The following is a 19,212-nucleotide window of genomic DNA, read 5'->3' as shown; positions in this document are numbered from 1 at the left end:
AAACCCCGTAATCTCTCTTTAAACCCTGACCCATTCACTGAGCGCTGGTTCTGCGCTTTGGTTCTGTGTCCGGTTCGGCTCGGTGTCGCCATGGAAACAGGTACGTTATGACGGGAGGCTAAAGCTAGTTAGCTCAGTTAGCTTTAGCACTTTGGCTTTGTTTATAAAAAAGGAAAGATTAGAACAATTTAGTGAAATGTTTAATAAAATCATATCACAAGTGACCTCTGCCTCCGTGACCTCTGCCCCCGTGACCTCTGCCCCCGCGTTTGTATAAAAATAAAGACACATTTGAGGAAAACAGACACACGCTCTCAGAGTGTGATTATGAGATTATCAGAGTCATAAAAGCTCTGAATCATCTGGTGTCTCTGATTCTCTCATTTCTATCTTTACATTTTTATAAACCACCTCCACAGAGACATGTTCAAATCAAATATATCTTTTACTCATAATTACTCTAATACTGATCTACTCTTAATTTATTCAACATATTTATTTTAAAGAAAGGATTTATTTATTCTTTATTATAAAAACATGATGTCCCATTTGGTGTTATATTTTTTGTTTTGGTTCCAGATTATTATCCAATCACAAAGCAGAATGAGTCTGTCACTCTTTTATTTGTGTTTCCAGTTTCAATGTTGAAATCCAGTTGGTTTAAACCTAAAATGCCTCCAGCACCTGCAGTTAATCAGGACGATTTGTTTAGCACAATTCATACACAAAGTAAAGAGCTTTACAGAATAAAAAAAGACATTAGAATCACAATGCAACAAATCGAAACACAAATAATCATCATAATAGTAACATTAAAACAGAAGAGGCAGAATAAAACCCTTTCAGTCATAAGCACAGCTGAACAGAACCTTTTCAGCCTGGATTTAAACATTGTCAAAGTAGAGGCCTGTCTCACATCTTCAGGAAGAATGTTCCAGGTTTTAGCTGCAGAAAACTTAAACACTGACTCTGGGACCAGCAGGAGGCCGGTCCCTGAAGTCCTCAGAGTGTGAGATGGTTCATGTGGCTCATGTGGGAGATGTTCTTTGGTGCTGGTCCATGGAGAGACTTGTTCACACTGAGCTGCTTTAAAGTCTCTGAGCCACAGGAGCCACAGGAGCCACAGACCTAAGCACAGGACACATGTGTGAAGTACTTCCTGGTTCTAGTCCTGACCCGAGCAGCAGTGTTCTGGATGTTCTGGATGTTCTGGATGTTCTGGATGTTCTGGATGTTCTGTTCTGTGGCTCGTTTGGAGAGTCCAGTGATCAGGACGTTACAGTCGTCTGATCTACTGGACACAAATGCAGGATAAGTGAATCCACTGGTCCAGATTCACCTGCTGCAGTGAGACATAGATCTGACTCGTCTGCAGAGTTGTGTGTGACACATTATTGTTGTGTATTAACTGGACTAATAGCAGCATGTAGAGAACAACAGGGGCCCCAGGACTGACCCCTGGGTGCTGAGTTGATATTTGTGTTATGGAATCAGTCATTTTTAATGCCCTGGACCTTGTTTTTAAAGATACTGCAGACTCACTGCACTTAGATGTGTAAATCAGTTCTAACGGCAGCAGAGCTGGAGGGTTTTTACATAAAGGGAGACTGTTCGTGGTTCTGTAAATTTCATAATGAACCTGGAGCTTTGACTTGCGTATTATCATTTTTGTGTCTAACCAGCTGCTGGTTATTAAAAGAAGAAATAAAATCATTAATACAAAATTCTGGAGGTTCTGATCTTTCATGTGAGTTTTATATTTTAGTGAAACAGAAAAGCGTCTGTCTGTGTTTATGGAGACTGATAAATACAATAAATAAAAACAGATATGAAAAGTCTTCATGAGCCTAGAACACAGTCGACAAGATTCATGTTTTATTCCAGAACGCAGAGGTGTTTTTGAATCATCTCTAGAACATTCTGTGGTGTGTACTTTAAGTCTCTGGTTTGGAGCGATCGTGCCTCTGTGTTTGGGGTTAAAGAGGACGTGAGTTTCTGAGAATGATCTATAGATTTCTTGGAGAGTCGTTTTAGTGTATAAGGTTTAACTTATTTATGGCTCCTTTTATTTAGATAAGAGTTCATCAGAGAGCTGCTTATCTGAGCCTGATAGCTGTGGAGATAACTGGAGATAACTACGAGAGTTTGAGCGGAGGCGAGGACAGAAATACAGCTTCTATTTGAAACATTCATGAGTATCGCTCAGTCTGAAGTGTGAGTGGGTCCTGGTGTAAACCTTTGAGCACTTTGGTAGAAAAGTGCTGCATAAATGTGACTATTTTACACAGGTTCATGTGACTGACCGTTAGGGATCGACCGGTATGCGTTTATTTTTATTTTTTTCATGGCCGATGCCGATATCGATTGTTCAGAATCCAGAGGAACCGATGGTTGATAAGACTTGACAATATTTAGGGCAGATTTTGATAATTTTTCCCAAATTCTGTCATTTAAATTGACTTCAAACTCTCTCACATCCCCTTTTTTCCTCAGCCGTATCAAAGTATCGGCCTGTGCTGGAGATTTTTAAAAAGTCCAAATATCGGCCGATGTCTTGGCCAAACGATACATACAAATGATCCCACGTGTTTTGATAAAACAGGTGCAATGTTCATGGAAATGATACACTTTGAAAATGCCTCATGTTCTGATGTTGATGATTTGTTGAACTCTGTAACTTCGAGTGTTTTGAATGTTCTGGACACCATTGCCCCGATGAAGGTTAAAATGGTTAAAGATCAGCAGAAAGCTCCATGGAGGAATGATGACTCAGGGCACAGAAAAGGGAGGAGGGCCGAGCGGGAATGGAGCAAGTCAAAGCTCCAGGTTCATTATGAGATTTACAGAGAAAAGATGCACATGTACAACCACAGTTTATGTAGAACAAGGGAGAGGGATTTTTCTGACATTATTAGAAGTTGCAGTAACAACTCTCATGTCCTGTTTGCAACAGTAAACAGATTAACAAACCCCCAGCTCCACTGCCGTTAGAACTAATTTAACATCTAAGTGCAGTGAGTTTGAAGTATCTTTAATGAAAAGGTTCAGGGCTTTAAAAATGACATCAAGTCCACAACACAAATAACAACCCAGCACCACCGAGACACAGAGCTGACTCAGTCTGCACCTGTAACTGACAAAACTGTCCAGATCTGTGTCACTGCAGCAGGTGAATATGGACCAGTGGATTCACTGCATCAGATCAGTGTGTGGAGGAAAAACAACTTTCTCCAGAGAAAAGACAAGACTCAAGTCAGAGTCTTTGGCCCAGTGTTTAAATGTTTAAATCCAGGCTCAAAACTTTTTTTAGCTGTGAATATGACTGAAAGGTTTTTGTTCTGCACTTTTCTCCTTTAATGTTAATCTTATGATGATTATTTATGTTTTGATTTGTTTTATTGTGATTTTAATGTCTTTTTTTTAATTCTGTAAAGCTCTTTGAATTACCTTGTGTACGAACTGAACTGTACAGATAAACTTGCCTTTTATTCTGTTTGTTTTATAAATGAACATTCTGCGATAAACAATAATAATAATAATACATTTTATTTATATATTTTTATTTTCAAGACACTCAGAGACACTTTACACAGAAGAACAATTTGAAAAAGTACAAAGATACAAACATTTAAAGTCAATACTCATAATAATTAAAGATTAAAAGCTTTAAACAGGTGAGTCTTCAGGTGTTTTCTGAAGATGCTGAGGTCGGTGCAGACTCGGAGTTGTTGAGGTGGAGTGTTCCAGAGGGTGGGGGCAGCGATGGAGAAGGCTCTGTCTCCCAAGGTCTGGAGCTTGGTCCTACAGGGGAGGGACAGGAGGATTGCGTTTGAGAAGCGGAGGGAGCGAGAGGGAGTGTGGTGACGGAGCAGATCTGTGAGGAGGGGCCAGGTTGTTGCTTTGAAAGTGATAAGAAGAACTTTGAACTGAATTCGCTGAGAAACGGGGAGACAGTGGAGGTTTTGGAGGCCCGGGGTGACGGGTGCGTGTGAGGAGCAGAGTTTTGTATGTGTTTGGGGGGGGGGTGCTGTATAGGATGCTATTGCAGTAATCGATTCTGGATGTGATGAATGTGTGGATTAAAGTTTCTGCAGCTGAAAAGATGGAAAAATGCAGTCCGGGTTATTTGCTTTATATGGGATTCAAATGAGAGGGTTTGGCCAATGAGAATACCAAGATTTGGGATGAGCGGGGATGGGGCGAGTGTGGAATTTTCAAAATTCCTCCTTTTCAATAAACATACCTGCGTTTGTGTGTTTGTTTCACAGAGGAACAGGCCCGGAGCCGCTTTCAGGCCGAGCTCGAGTTCATCCAGTGTTTGGCAAATCCCAACTACCTGAACTGTGAGTATTTGGGGAATATGTTTTATTTTCACGTTTCAGAGTTTGAGCATGTGGCCTTTGTGTTGTGTAACTGCTGGTTGTGTTTCAGTCCTGGCTCAGAGGGGGTACCTGAGGGAGCGGCCCTTCATAAACTACCTCAAATACCTGTTGTACTGGAAGGAGCCAGAATACGCCAAGTTCCTCAAGTGAGTCTGATACTGGACTGTGCCGGGTTTTAGCTCCAGCTCTGGGATCTCACACTGGATTAAGTTTATATAAATGGACAGAGCTAACCCGCTAGCCGCCGTGCTACAGGAAGTGATCAGGAAGTGCACTTGGGCTCCATCGACTCAAATTACTTGAGTCCTGGTTCAGTTCTGGTCTAGTCCTGGTCTAGTCCTGGTCTCGTCCTGGTCTAGTCCTGGTCTCGTCCTGGTCTAGTCCTGGTCTGGTCCTGGTCTGGTCCTGGTCTAGTCCTGGTCTAGTCCTGGTCTCGTCCTGGTCTAGTCCTGGTCTGGTCCTGGTCTGGTCCTGGTCCAGTCCTGGTCTAGTCCTGGTCTCGTCCTGGTCTGGTCCTGCTCTAGTCCTGGTCCAGTCCTGGTCCAGTCCTGGTCCAGTCCTGGTCCGGTCCTGGTCTCACCCTGGTCTGGTCCTGGTCTAGTCCTGGTCTAGTCCTGGTCCAGTCCTGGTCCAGTCCTGGTCCGGTCCTGGTCTCACCCTGGTCTGGTCCTGGTCTAGTCCTGGTCCAGTCCTGGTCTAGTCCTAGTCCAGTCCTGGTCTAGTCCTGGTCCAGTCCTGGTCTCACCCTGGTTCAGTCCTGGTCTAGTCCTGGTCCAGTCCTGGTCTAGTCCTGGTCCAGTCCTGGTCTAGTCCTGGTCCAGTCCTGGTCCAGTCCTGGTCCAGTCCTGGTCTAGTCCTGGTCCAGTCCTGGTCCAGTCCTGGTCCAGTCCTGGTCTCACCCTGGCTCTGTTTCAGGTATCCTCACTGTCTGCACATGTTGGAGCTGCTTCAGTACGAACACTTCAGGAAGGAGCTGGTCAACGCTCAATGCACCAAGTTCATCGACGAGCAGCAGCTTCTGCACTGGCAGCACTACTCCAGGAAGAGGACCCGCCTCCAGCAGGCGCTCGCGGAGCAGGCGCCGCAACAGCAACCGACGCAACAACACGGGAACGCCACCGCCAAATGACCACAACGCAACAGCACGGGAACACCACCATGAAGTAGCACCACTACAAAGTGACCACAATTAACTATAGACTGTTTATATAACTGGACAGAGCTAACCTGTTAGCCGCCGCGTTCCAAACAGGAAGTGATCATGTGCACTTCCCCTCCATTGACTCTGGCTCCAGTTCACTTTCTATTGATAAACTGCCCTCTCTCTCTGTCTCTGCTGCTTCAGACTCATTCTGGTCTTAAATGTTCGTATTAACCCTCTACATGATCCTGGGGTTTCTATTTCACTATTGTGTCTGTAAATCAAGATCTGAACATTAATACCAGACAGATCGGGTCCTTCTTTCCTCGAGGTCACTCCCGCTTGTGTCTTTGTCGCTATGATCCTCTCCAGCAGAATTCCACATATGGGACTTCGCTGCTCCACCTGCTCCACCTGGATGAGCTTCATCTGGAGCTGAAGCTGTGGTGACGTCAGACTCAGTCACTTCTTTACACAGTTTATGCGACGCAACGGGACGGAGCTGGTTTAGCCGCAGACTAAGACCCCATGGACGCAGTGGGAGGGCATCTGACTTACAGGGAGGTTTAGGTCTGACAGGAGATTATTTAACGAACTGCAGACTCTTCAATTGGACTTTTGAACCAGTCCAAATAATTGTGTTGCTGTAAAACTGAAAGTAGATGAATGTGTCCGAAAAAAACGCGTTGGACCTGTCAAAATTCCACTGACTTTTGAATTCCAAGTTAAATTGCAAAAAGACTGAAGCCGAGGAATGAGAACGAGCCGAAGGAGTGAGAACGAACGAGGAAAAGTGGCGAAAAACACAAGAACCGTGGACGTCGAACGAGTGGAGACGGAACCGACTCATGTTCCTCACGTTTAAACTCTGCCGCTTCTGTTTGGAGCTTTGTAAATAAATGTTTTTGTTCAATTATAATAAATTTTGTAAAGCCCAAAATCACAGCAGTCGCCTCGCTCCATTTCGATACTTGATACTCGATACCGATCCCGCGGTGATGGAAACTCTTTAGATGATCCACTGTGACGTTCCACATTAAATGCAGACGTACATTTCCGTTCATTTTTCCCATAGACTTTTCCAAAAATCCAAACATTAAGAGTTCAACGACATCGCGGAGGCTAACAAGCTACATGCTAACTCATATCCTAACTATGCTAACACAAAACGCGCTTTTAAAACACAAGATTCACTGAAACATTTTAATACTTTTGCAGTTTATAAAGTTTGAAATAAAAGTACAGGTCTTGTCTTTAGTTCCACGGAGCAGATTCTAACTTTTAATCTAAACTCTTTTGTTTTGTTTGGAAAGTCCATGGGAAAATGAATGGGAAACGCACTTCCAGGACCATGGACAGGTGGCGCTGTTGAGCTCTGGTGACTTCCTGTTAAAGTGCAGATCTGATAAGCCCCGCCTCCTCTGACATTTCACCAAAACAAACAGCACATTTTAGTACTAGACTTTTTTATTGTTAAAAAATCCTCTACGTGACGTTTTTGAACCCGACACTCAGACTCTGAACGATTTGAATCATCGCAGAGAAGTGGGCGGGGATAGGTGGTAGGTGCGAACTAGAATTTTCTTGGCACTCCATCCTCAAAAGCCGCACAATACGGCGTTGAAACAGTTTTATTCATTGAGTTTGTACAACACAAATGAAAACCTCATTAAAGTTCATTTTACATAATGTTTGTCTTTTATCCAAACTGTTGATTTAACCAGAAAATCAAACAGTGAAACAGTCGTTGGCCAATCAAATCCGACGCTAAACTCTAGCAAAAGTCAAAGGTCAAGATCGTGCACTTTGCTTTTCCCTAAAGTTTTACATAAACGACGACTAAATAAAACTTTAGTGCAGTGATTCTCTTAAAGGGGCGGCGTCGCTCCCACTCAGACCTGGAGTTGTGTTTTGTTTCATTCACACACTTTTTAACGCACAAACCTGCAGATTTAGGCTGAGTTCTTCTCTCCAGTGGAAAACACTCTGTTCCACCTCGTGATGTCATCATGTGGTGATACAGGAAGTGCTCCACTGTGTTTTTAAACTCCACCTTCACTAGAATCATTTGGATCATTTCAGCTTCTGGAGTTGTATCTTATCTCGACTGAACTAAAGGTAAAAGGAGGAGTTCACTTGAAAACTACCACTTGATGACATCACAAGGTGGAACAGAGCATCTCCAGGTAAGAAAATGTAGGTTTTAAATTAAATCAAACACCTAAACTGATCTATTACAGTTTACAGCCATTTTATTTCAACTTTATTTGGTGGAGAAAAAGATTTTACACCAGTCAAGAAGCAGTTTATGAAGAAAAGTTGAAAAAAATGACAGGAAATAGAGCGTTCTGCTTCAGAGAGTCCCACACTGATGACATCACACTCATGACATCACGCTCATGACATCACATCCGACACGTTTTTCTGACGCTTTAAACACGATTCCAACAAAACAAAGGTGTTTTCTTATATTTTTATGTGTCAAATAATAATCTCTGTGACGTTAGAGGAGTTTTGGTTGCTAGGTAACAGTTACGGAGTTCCCTCGTGTGATGTCATCATTTCCAAGTACAATTTTAACAAAAATGTACAAACAAATCTTGTAAAATATAAATATCTTCACTGCGTTTTGGTAAAATTAGTCGTCCAACCTGTCATCGCCGCTTTAAAGCTGCACAATGGAACTTTCCTGGGAGGAGCGCCCCCTGCTGATTCACCCATGTTCCACAGTGTTTAATCGTGTCTGTTCTTGCTGTCGTGTGTGTGCTAAGTGGTTTTATAGTTCACATTCTGCACATAGAGCTTTAGTTTTCAAGGAAATAATTTAATATAAGAAGAAAACGGATTAAAATACGACAGCTCTGGGGGCTCCAGGTTTTACACCAGTGGATGTGACATTTGGATTAGGATCAAGACATATTTTTTTCGCCGCAATATTTTTTTCGAAAACACCAAAAGGTTCATGTTTTGGATTAAGTCATCAGTTTGTATCTGTGAGTCTAAAGTGTCTGGAGCTTTATGTCACACTGTGTTTGTGGCTCCTTCAGATCTGATTCAGTTTGGCTCATTTAAAATCCTTTGAAAATACCAGACTTGACATTTTACAGGAGACGTGTGCCTCTACAAAAAATTATATATATATATATATATATATATATATATATATATATATATATATATATATATATATATATATATATATATATATATATATATATATATATATATAAAATATTCTGAACATTCTAAACTCTTAAAAATGTTCTAAATTGAACATTTTTGCATTGTTGCTGTTTTTCTTCTAAAAATTTGCATTGTGGCCTCGTCGACCCAAAACATGTCCCAGGAGGTGACGTTGCTCTCTGTACTTCTCCAAAATACTTTATACTCTTTTCTCAGACCACTACTTTGAGTAATTTTATGTTGAAGTACCGTTTACTTTTACTTGACTGCAGTTTTTGTAGCTGTTCTACCTCCTCTGTGTGAGTTTTATTCCTTTTAGATCAGATAACGTCATACTCTCTGTGTTTCTGTATTTCTCTGTTTCTCTCTGTTTCTCTCTGTTTCTCTCTGTGTCTCTCTGTTTCTCTCTATATTTCTCTGTTTCTCTCTGTTTCTCTCTGTCTCTCTCTGTTTCTCTCTGTCTCTCTCTGTTTCTCTCTGTGTCTCTCTGTATCTCTCTGTATTTCTCTGTATTCCTCTCTGTTTCTCTCTGTATTCCTCTGTTTCTCTCTGTTTCTCTCTGTTTCTCTCTGTATTCCTCTGTTTCTCTCTATATTTCTCTCTCTCTGTCTCCTCAGGGGTCTCTTGTGCTCAGTCCGTCTGCGCATGCGCGCTGAGGGGTGTTATAACTGAACTCGTTCCCTCTCGCTCCGGTCACACCGGTCTCTCTCCTCCGGAGCCTTTTTCCTTCCGCCGAGTTTCACTTCACGACGACACAGAAAACACGGTAAGAAACACGGAAAGACCTTTAAAAAAACAAACGGATAAAGTTAAACTAAAACATGTCTCAAATGTCGCGTTTTTAAGCCGCTTTTGGAAACTGTGAGCATGCGCAGTAGGGTTAGATAAGCTAACTGTTTTTCACGTTTACATCCTGCGGGTTTTTACCACTTTTTTAACCACTTTTCTTGTAATTTAAACGTATTAACTTCTCTTAAAACAGAAAACTCACAAACACAAATTTCTTTAATCATTTACATTCACTGAGCTGTTTGAATAAGTGGAGTTTGGGTCGAAGTTCAGTGTTTTAAACTGGTTTTAGTCATGTGTCTGCTTGTTTCCATGGAGATGTCACTGCTCTGCTTGGAATTGTCCCCAGTGTGGCATTAAAGTCATCTCCATGGAGACGAGCGGGGCTGTGTGCTGTGCTTTTGGTATTTTTGTGTAAAAAGTCAGATCAAACTCGTGATTCTCAGGTTTAATCTGACTTTATTTAAATATCTTGTACTTTTTTGTGCATAAATAGTGTTTTTTAGTATGAGCTCCCCCTGCAGGTGTAGTCTGTCAGCGGTGGGGGAACTTCTGTACTTTATTTAAGCACATTTTAAAGTGGATATTTTTAACTTTTCCTTTTATATTTGTCTTTATTGTGTGAGACCTGCTGAAAAGGGCGAGTGTTTATTTTTAACATAATCTGAACAAAACGAAAATATACAAATAAAAACTGAAAAAACAAACAAAATTCAGCTCAAATCTTTATAAAAATCACCACATTTGAAGCTTTATAAGACTCAACATCTGTGTGAAATACTTTTACTTTTTACTCTTTAAGTACATTTTTAAACAGGTACTTTAATACTTTTACTCAAGTATTTTTTTTTGCCTTGGTATCTCTACTTTTACTTAAGTCAATTTTTTTATGTGATACTAATACTCGAGTATTTTTTTGCCCTGGTATCTGTACTTTTACTTAAGTAGATTTTTTTATGTCACACTTTTACTCGAGTGTTTCTCTGCTCCAGTATCTGTACTTTTACTCAAGTAACAGAATTGTGTACTTCTTCAATTCGAGTGGAAGATTTTGAGAGGCCACGCCCCCTTTTGAGTCGACCAATCGAACGGCAGCGGCTGTGAGCGGAGCGACAGTGATTTTCCATAGTCGCTCTTTAAATACACGCCATAATTCAAAAGGCCATAAAACAATAAATCAATAAATGTATCTGCAAGAATTCTATAAATGATTTTCAGAGAAGGTTTCTGCCGGAGGAACAAGGCGCCCTCTGTAACCCCGGGGTTTATTCGCTCTTTAAATACATTTAAACCGAGCACAGAGGAGCTGCTGTCACTGCAAAACTGGACTGGTACGAGGCTCCGCCCACAAATCCACATCACCCACGTTCCCACATGACAATTCTCCATAAATACACAAAAACATGATACTAATTGTGCACTATGACTTCACAAACCTGGTGTGATGTGCAGTAGTTTCATTAGTGCGATGCAGCTGATTGTGTTGTGATAGTGCTCTGAAGGGGGAGGGGCTTAGCACAGAGAGCTTATAAAACATGTTAATGCATTGTTTTGGGCGACCCTCTGAACCTCTGCTCTCTGTTCTGTCCCTCAGGTCTGCAGAGCTCCTCATAATCTGGTTCAGACATGGCTCTCCGTGTGGCGGTGATCGGAGCGGGCGCGGCCGGTCTCTGCGCCGCTCGCCACCTGCTCTCCAAACCCGGAACGTTCTCACCTCCGGTCGTGTTCGAGTCCGGAGGAACCGTCGGAGGAACGTGGGCCTACGAGGAACGAGTCGGGACCTACGACAACGGAAGAGCCATACACAGCAGCATGTACCAGAACCTCAGGTAACATCCTCTGCACCGTCTGTACATCCTCTGCCCCGTCTGTACATCCTCTGCACCGTCTGTACATCCTCTGCCCCGTCTGTACATCCTCTACGCCGTCTGTACATCCTCTGCCCCGTCTGTACATCCTCTGCGCCGTCTGTACATCCTCTGCCCCGTCTGTACATCCTCTGCCCCGTCTGTACATCCTCTGCCCCGTCTGTACATCCTCTGCGCCGTCTGTACATCCTCTGCCCCGTCTGTACATCCTCTGCGCCGTCTGTACATCCTCTGCCCCGTCTGTACATCCTCTGCGCCGTCTGTACATCCTCTGCCCCGTCTGTACATCCTCTGCGCCGTCTGTACATCCTCTGCGCCGTCTGTACATCCTCTGCCCCGTCTGTACATCCTCTGCCCCGTCTGTACATCCTCTGCGCCGTCTGTACATCCTCTGCGCCGTCTGTACATCCTCTGCACCGTCTGTACATCCTCTGCCCCGTCTGTACATCCTCTGCACCGTCTGTACATCCTCTGCACCGTCTGTACATCCTCTGCACCAACTCACCTGTCCTCTGACCCTCTGCTCCTCTGACCTACTCCTCTGACCCTCTCCTCTGCTCCTCTGACCCCTCTCCTCTGCTCCTCTGACCCTCTGCTCCTCTGACCCTCTCCTCTGCTCCTCTGACCCTCTCCTCTGCTCCTCTGACCCTCTCCTCCTCTGACTCTCTCCTCCTCTGCTCCTCTGACCCTCTGCTCCTCTGACCCTCTTCTCCTCTGACCCTCAGGACTAATCTTCCCAAAGAGGTGATGATGTTCCCAGATTTCCCGTTTGATCCGGAGTTAGACAGTTTCATTCCTCATCAAGAAGTTTTGAGATATCTACAACAGTACTGCGCCCACTTCAACATCGCCCCCCACATCAGGGTGAGACTGGGACCGAACCAGGACCAGACTGGACCGAGACCAGACCGAGACCAGACCGGGACCAGACCGAGACCAGACCGAGACCAGACCGAGACCAGACCGAGACCGGACCAGACCGGGACCAGACCGAGACAAGACCGAGACCAAGACCGAGACCAAGACCAGACCAAGACCAGACCGGGACTGGGCCAAGACCAGACCAAGACCAGACCAAGACCAGACCGGGACCGGACTAAGACCAGACCAAGACCAGACCGGGACTGGGCCAAGACCAGACCGGGACTGGGCCAAGACCAGACCAAGACCAGACCAAGACCAGACCGGGACCGGACCAAGACCAGACCAAGACCAGACCAAGACCAGACCGGGACTGGGCCAAGACCAGACCGGGACTGGGCCAAGATCAGACCAAGATCAGACCAAGATCAGACCAAGATCAGACCAAGACCAGACCAAGACCAGACCAAGACCAGACCAAGACCAGACCAAGACCAGACCAAGACCAGACCAAGACCAGACCAAGACCAGACCAAGACCAGACCAAGACCAGACTAAGACCAGACTAAGACCAGACCAAGACCAGACCGGGACTGGGCGAAGACTCGACCAAGACTCAACTACAACTGGACCGGGACTAAATCATTTGTTTTTCTTCTTTAGTTTAACACAGCGGTGGAGCGTGTGAGGCCTGTCGTCATGGAGACCACAGACAAGAAGCCGAGGACCGAATGGGAAGTGACATCATCAGACGACGCCGGGTCAGAGAGGACGGAGAGGTTCGACTCCGTGTTCGTCTGCTCCGGGTATAAACTTTATTTTCTTAAATGTTGTTGTAGTTGATGAGGAAATGTCGTTTCCTCATCACAAACAGACCTGGAGTTGGGTTGTTCTGTTCCACCTTGTGATGTCATGAGGTGATACAGGAAGTGCAGGTTTAACCCAGAGACACTGAAGAAAGTTTGTGTTTTGTATCTTGTGTTTGGTGCAGACACTACTCCGACCCTCACATCCCCGAGATCCCAGGCCTCCGGCACTTTAAAGGTCAGGGGTCACGCTGGGGGTGTTCTACCTGTATGTCTATGGTGAAATTTTTATCGGTTACCATGGTGACACAGCGCACACATTAGCAAACAGTCCCAAATAAATTTGAAAATGTCTGAAAACTCAAGAAAAATGGCCCTGTGTAGGAGTTAGATTTTACACAAAAAGGTGAGAATGACTGAAAATAACTGAAAAATGGTTGCTAATGCTAATGCTAATGCTAGCTCGTGGCTGTAATGTTATTAGAGAGGGAGTTGTTTAACAGCACAGATCAGCTCACCTGTTGTAGTTCAGATACGTCAGCTGTTTATGGTCAGATTGTGTTAAAACAAAGCTCAGATTAAAGTCTAACAGCTTCAGACAGGGCAGTGCCTCCTGTTAGCATCACCCCTCCCCTGTATAACTCTCTGGTTGCTGGTTGAATTCCAGGGGAGCTGATGCACAGTCACAGTTACCGTCATCCGGATCCGTTCTCGGGGAAAACGGTTGTGGTTTTAGGAGCCAAAGCTTCAGCCATCGACATCTCCATGGAACTGTCGACTGTGGCTCAGAAGGTACGACCACGTCACCATTTGTGTCAGATGCCCTCCCTGTGTGTGTCAGATGCCCTCCCTGTGTGTGTCAGATGCCCTCCCTGTGTGCTTTTGTCAGTTTAAAATGTGAACTTTGAACAGAATCGTTTTATTAAATCATAAATCTACAATTGATTCACAGCCTCAATGTTTGTCAGAAAATGTCCATGTTTTTTCCAGATGTTTCCACCCTGATGTTTGTTCGTGTGTTTTTTCCAGATGTTTCCACCCTGATGTTTGTTTGTGTGTTTTTTCCAGATGTTTCCACCCTGATGTTTGTTCACGTGTTTTTTCCAGATGTTTCCACCCTGATGTTTGTTCACGTGTTTTTTCCAGATGTTTCCACCCTGATGTTTGTTCACGTGTTTTTTCCAGATGTTTCCACCCTGATGTTTGTTCACGTGTTTTTTCCAGATGTTTCCACCCTGATGTTTGTTCACGTGTTTTTTCCAGATGTTTCCACCCTGATGTTTGTTCACGTGTTTTTCCAGATGTTTCCACCCTGATGTTTGTTCACGTGTTTTTCCAGATGTTTGTTCACGTGGTTTTTCCAGATGTTTCCACCCTGATGTTTGTTCACGTGTTTTTTCCAGATGTTTCCACCCTGATGTTTGTTCACGTGTTTTTTTCCAGATGTTTCCACCCTGATGTTTGTTCGTGTGTTTTTTCCAGATGTTTCCACCCTGATGTTTGTTCATGTGTTTATTTTTAGGTTTACCTGAGCCACAGACCTCCTCCTCTCACGTTTCCTCTTCCTCCAAACGTCACTGAAACAGAGTCCATCCAGAAGATCCAAGACGACGGGACGGTGCTGTTCCAGGTGACTCCATAGACCGGGTTTAGACTGGGTTTAGTCCTGGTTTAGTCCTAGTCCTGGATTAGTCCCGATTCAGGCCTGTTTTAGTCCTGGTTCGGTTCTGGTTCAGTCTCTGTGTTTCAGGATGGCAGAGTGGTTAGCACGGACTCTCTCCTGCTGTGTACTGGTTATAACTTCACGTTTCCGTTCGTGTCGGGGGCGGAGCTTGGCGTGCGTGTGGAAGCGGACTTTGTGGGGCCGCTGTATCGACACCTGATGCCTCCATCTTACCCCTCCATCTTCTTCATCGGCCTCTGCACCCAGATCTGCCCCTTCCCCCACTTCCACTGCCAGGTACTTTACTACAAGTACTACTACTACCACTACTACTACTACTACTACTGACGGTAGTAGTTTCTCTTAGATTTTCAGTGGAAAAAATTGGCTATTCTTTGACTAAAAAGTTACATATTGTTTCTTTAAATATTGTTAAATTCCAATTGAATGCAATGGAATGATTTGAATGAATGCATTTTGATGTAGTCCTGGTCTAGTCCTGGTTTAGTCCTGGTCTAGTCCTGGTCTAGTCCTGGTCTAGTCCTGGTCTAGTCCTGGTCTAGTCCTGGTCTAGTCCTGGTCTAGTCCTGGTCTAGCCCTGGTTTAGTCCTGGTCCAGTCCTGGTTTTGTCTCCCTCAGGTGCAGTACTGCTTGGCGGTGCTAGAGGGCTCTGTGACGCTCCCCTCGGTCCAGCAGATGGCGCAGGAGAGCGACTCGTGGCTGGAGGACAGATTGAGGCGCGGTGTGCCACAGCGCCACCTGCTGAGGGTGGAGCAGGAGCAGTGGGAGTACTGCCGAGCGTTAGCCAACGACGCTAACTTCTGCCAGATCCGCGACGGCGTGCGGGCGCTGTTCCAGGAAGTGTGGAGGCAGCGGCGAGTGCACCCCGTCCTGTACAGGAAGCACAACTACAGGCTCATCGGCGACACCCAGTGGGAGAGGATCGCCGCGCACGACTAAGGGGCGGGGCTGGAAAATCAAGACGGCGGGTGTTTGAGGTCGTCCAAATCAGGACGTAATAATTTTACACAAGCACAAAGTTTTTATCACCTTAAATATAAAGTTTAGTTTTATACATTTTTATGATGATTTTGATTCAATGAGACAAATGTTTTTATAAAGTTTTATTCACACTGAATTATAATAAATGTTTTTGCACTAGACACAAACGCACAATCATGTCCTGCCAAATGTGTGCCAGATGCCCTCCCTGTGTGTCTCTAGTTCATAGTTCTGTCTTTTTGTCGATTTTTCTGATTTCAATCATAAACTTTAAACAGAATCTTATTTTTAAATCTTTCTATTTATACTTTTCTTCTTAAATCATGTCGCTCTGAATGTGGATTTAAAAATGTGTAAAATAAACGTCCATAATCATAACAGAAAAGAGACTTTGGTTTTTAATCATTCTCTGAAGATTCCGGTGAAACTAAAAAGCTGCACACACACACACACACCCCTACACACACACAGGTGCACACACACACACACAGGTGCACACACACACAGAGGACACAGTCACACATTTGTATTGTCAGTTTAAAGTTTGTATTTGTTGAACAGGTTTAAATCTGATTCACATTAAAAACATTGAAGAGGCTCATGTGGTTCACAAGACGACAGAACATTACGGAACATTTCACACACGGATTTCAGGACATTTACTTCCATTTACTTATTTACTTCTATGGGGCATTGACTGTAACATGTCTCTCCTCTCTGTGCTCTCTGTGCTAAGCCCCTCCCCCTTCAGAGCACTATCACAACACAATCAGCTGCATCGCACTAATGAAACTACTGCACATTACATCAGGTTAGTCACACCATAGTGTACAGTTTGTAGCAGGAGGAGGAGAGAAGAGAGGGAGGGGAAGAGGAACCAGACTCACATTGAAATATTAAATATTGGAGTTTGTTCTGGACAAAGAGACGACACAGACACGGGTCACTGTGATTTTAACTTTAACTTTTTGTTTATAAAGAAAATAATATAAAAATCTGTAAACACAAAATAATCCTGAAGAAAAGCAGGATTTGTATCAAATTCAAAAGTTTTGTCCTGAACTCTACAACTCGTTACAGTGAAAGTAAAACCAGCTCTGGACCCTGTGACGCCACTCCACAGATCAGACCCGTCACCTGCATCACAGTGCCTCCTGCTGGGCGGGCGTCAGGAGGATTCTGTCCAAAGAAAAAACACAAATCTTCTAAAGTCTGAACTTAAACCAAAAGGTCGCCGGTTCAGTTCTCGCTCAGGTCCTTGTCTGGTGTCAGTCACAGGGAAGGCATCTGGCTTAAATCTATGTCATGTTTTTATATTTGTGTTCAGAAGATGATCTTGGAGGACTTGGACTCCTCTCCGTGGACCTGTCTCTCCATCTTCTCCTCGGGCTCCTCCTCCATCGCGTCCTTCTTCAGTATCGTCAGTGGCCACCAGAGCGCGCCCTCCCGCCTGACCGCGGGCCTGCCACAGCAGCAGGGGGCGCTGTCACCCGTGAGGAAGTACAGCAGCGCGTTGAGCCAGGCGTTACAGGACGCCAGTGGCCGCGTGACCTTATAACAGATGGACACGGCGCGAATGGCGCCGCAGTCCCCGACCTTTGACCTCTTCAGGAGCAGGAAGAGCGTCCGCGTCACGTGGAACGGCAGGAAGCAGAGCGCGAACAACAGCGTGATGGTCACGATGGTTTTGATGGACTTCCTGCGGCGGCGGATGTAGTGAGAATACTGCGACTCTGCGATGGACACAGACGTGCGCTCACGAGACACATCACTGGCTCCGCCCTCCTCCACCGACGAGGGTGGAGACCGCAGGGTCCGGAAGATGGTCCGTACGACCTGCGAGTAGCACCAGGCGATGACCACGAACGGCACGAAGAACCCGAGCAGGTGCAGCAGCACGCCGTATGGCACGTAGTCCGCAAACTCGCGGTCGATGGCATCGTCCCAACAGTTTAAGTACGGCTCCGATGAGTTTGGACGGGGCGATGTCTGCGGGGCTGGGGTCCGGTCCTGGTCCAGACCCTGGTTTAGACCCTGGTCCTGGTCTAGATCCTGGTTCAGACCCTGGTCCTGGCTCTGGGCGCGGGACAGGAGGCCCGTCTGAGCGAAGCGAAATATGGGACAAGTGAGAGCGAACACCACCACCCACACGAGGGCGCACACGAGCCGGACGGCACGTTTACTCTCCAGAGACATGGTCCTCATGGGGTGACAGATGCCCAGGTACCTGAGAGGAGAAGAAGAAGAAGAAGAAGAAGAAGAAGAGGTTTAGCATGTTCACCTGTGTCCCACTAGATGCACTGCTGTTTATTCACATTTAAAAGTGTGTTAGTTTTTAAAATAATTCACATTTCATGAACAGGATCTACAGTAAAAAATAAATAAATAAATAATCTGCTCTGTGATTGGTTCATTCAAACAGGCCGTGCTGTGATTGGCTGACATTACTGAGGTGCTCTGTGATTGGCTGACATTGCTGAGGTGCTCTGTGATTGGCTGCTTTTGTCTCACCTGTGCACGGAGATGCAGGTGAGGAAGAAGATGGAGCAGTAGAGGTTGAAGTAGAAGAGGAACCTGACGAGGCGACACATGAAGTCCCCAAACACCCAGCGGTCCCTCAGGACGTAGGAGTGGACGAGGAAGGGCAGGGACAGGCCGTACATCAGGTCGGTGCTCGCCAGGTTCACCATGTACGTGAGCGACGTGGTCCACCGCCGCCTCACCCGACACGAGCGCGCCAACACCACCGAGTTCAGCGTCAGCGAGAACACGAAGGTCAGAGAGTAGCACACGGGCAGGAACACGTACTTATACGACTCATCGATGCTGCAGGGGCGCGCCGAGGCCACCAGGGGGCCGGCCGACAGGTTAGACGCTCGCCGCACAGAGGACATGTTTAGGAACGCCACGATTCAAAAGTCCGGCTTCGATCTGGCTCCCGTTCCGACGTTCAAGTGCTCTCAATTCCAGGATGTGGGATTGTGAAGTAAGACCATAAGTCTAGAATATTTTAGCTCTCAACTATTCAGCCATTTTTATTTTATTTTATTTTATTTTTTACCAAATATTGATACTTTGCTAACTGGAGGCACTGCTCTGTCTGAGGCTTTGTTCGTCTTTTCTATTTTAACACAATCTGACCAAAGGGAGGTAGTTTAGCTGGAACTACAACAGGTGAGCTGATTTGTGCGGTTAAACAAGTCCCTCTCAAATAACATTACCGTCACAAGCTAGCTAGCATTAGCATTAGCCAACAGTTTTTTTTCCTATGAGTGAGTCCTGACAGTTCTTTTTGTCTTCATCAAAGTAAAAGTGTCGTGTGATAAAGGCGTTTGTCTCCTAAATGGTTTTGTAAAATTGTTCTCGGGTTTGTGAAATGTCCAAAGAAACTATTAAAAAAATATTCCATTTGGTTTTAAATCAGATTCCCCCCGAGGTCAGTGCACCGCTGTTTGGGAACCACTGCTGAGACGAGAGTTAAGAGAAGAGAATTCATGATGTGTGACTAGCTCTGGGG

The 19,212-nt window shown here is 45.1% G+C and overlaps 3 protein-coding genes across 3 annotated transcripts in view; 2 read left to right on the top strand and 1 right to left on the bottom strand.

The window, feature by feature from the left end:
- med31 (mediator complex subunit 31) overlaps positions 1 to 6,460 on the top strand; it is a 6,531-nt gene extending 71 nt beyond the window's left edge. Inside the window, exons 1-4 of the mRNA XM_033978131.2 lie at positions 1 to 100; positions 4,269 to 4,343; positions 4,432 to 4,528; positions 5,298 to 6,460. The exon at positions 1 to 100 is cut by the window's left edge and continues 71 nt beyond it. Of these exons, the coding sequence (XP_033834022.1) occupies positions 91 to 100; positions 4,269 to 4,343; positions 4,432 to 4,528; positions 5,298 to 5,511 (396 nt within the window). The 5' untranslated portion in view covers positions 1 to 90 and the 3' untranslated portion in view covers positions 5,512 to 6,460. The remainder of the gene's footprint in view (positions 101 to 4,268; positions 4,344 to 4,431; positions 4,529 to 5,297) is intronic.
- A 2,940-nt stretch (positions 6,461 to 9,400) lies between these two features.
- Positions 9,401 to 16,063, top strand: LOC117381233 (uncharacterized). Its single transcript, XM_033978133.2, has 9 exons — positions 9,401 to 9,472; positions 11,090 to 11,324; positions 12,089 to 12,227; positions 12,888 to 13,030; positions 13,216 to 13,268; positions 13,698 to 13,822; positions 14,553 to 14,660; positions 14,781 to 14,990; positions 15,333 to 16,063. Exons 2-9 carry the CDS (start codon positions 11,122 to 11,124, stop codon positions 15,651 to 15,653), a joined length of 1,302 nt encoding a protein of 433 aa, XP_033834024.1. The 5' UTR covers positions 9,401 to 9,472; positions 11,090 to 11,121; the 3' UTR covers positions 15,654 to 16,063.
- A 955-nt stretch (positions 16,064 to 17,018) lies between these two features.
- LOC117381544 (P2Y purinoceptor 3) lies at positions 17,019 to 18,589 on the bottom strand. Its single transcript, XM_033978527.1, has 2 exons — positions 18,207 to 18,589; positions 17,019 to 17,922 (listed from the first exon to the last, which is right to left on the bottom strand). Exons 1-2 carry the CDS (start codon positions 18,587 to 18,589, stop codon positions 17,019 to 17,021), a joined length of 1,287 nt encoding a protein of 428 aa, XP_033834418.1.
- Positions 18,590 to 19,212: the final 623 nt, after the last annotated feature.

The sequence above is a fragment of the Periophthalmus magnuspinnatus genome, chromosome 14, assembly GCF_009829125.3.
Source record: "Periophthalmus magnuspinnatus isolate fPerMag1 chromosome 14, fPerMag1.2.pri, whole genome shotgun sequence".
NCBI lineage: Eukaryota > Metazoa > Chordata > Actinopteri > Gobiiformes > Gobiidae > Periophthalmus > Periophthalmus magnuspinnatus.
Note: the sequence above shows the minus strand (reverse complement) of the source record. Positions and strands in the feature narration are given on the sequence as shown.

Bases quoted from the DNA above. Each gene is read 5' to 3' on its own strand.
- LOC117381233 (XM_033978133.2), top strand. From the start codon at position 11,122: ATGGCTCTCCGTGTGGCGGTGATCGGAGCGGGCGCGGCCGGTCTCTGC. The intron at 11,325-12,088 runs GTAACATCCTCT...TCTGACCCTCAG, and splicing joins AGCATGTACCAGAACCTCAG to GACTAATCTTCCCAAAGAGG. The intron at 13,031-13,215 runs GTATAAACTTTA...TGTTTGGTGCAG, and splicing joins TCCGTGTTCGTCTGCTCCGG to ACACTACTCCGACCCTCACA.
- LOC117381544 (XM_033978527.1), bottom strand. From the start codon at position 18,589: ATGTCCTCTGTGCGGCGAGCGTCTAACCTGTCGGCCGGCCCCCTGGTG. The intron at 17,923-18,206 runs GTGAGACAAAAG...TTCTCCTCTCAG, and splicing joins ACCTGCATCTCCGTGCACAG to GTACCTGGGCATCTGTCACC.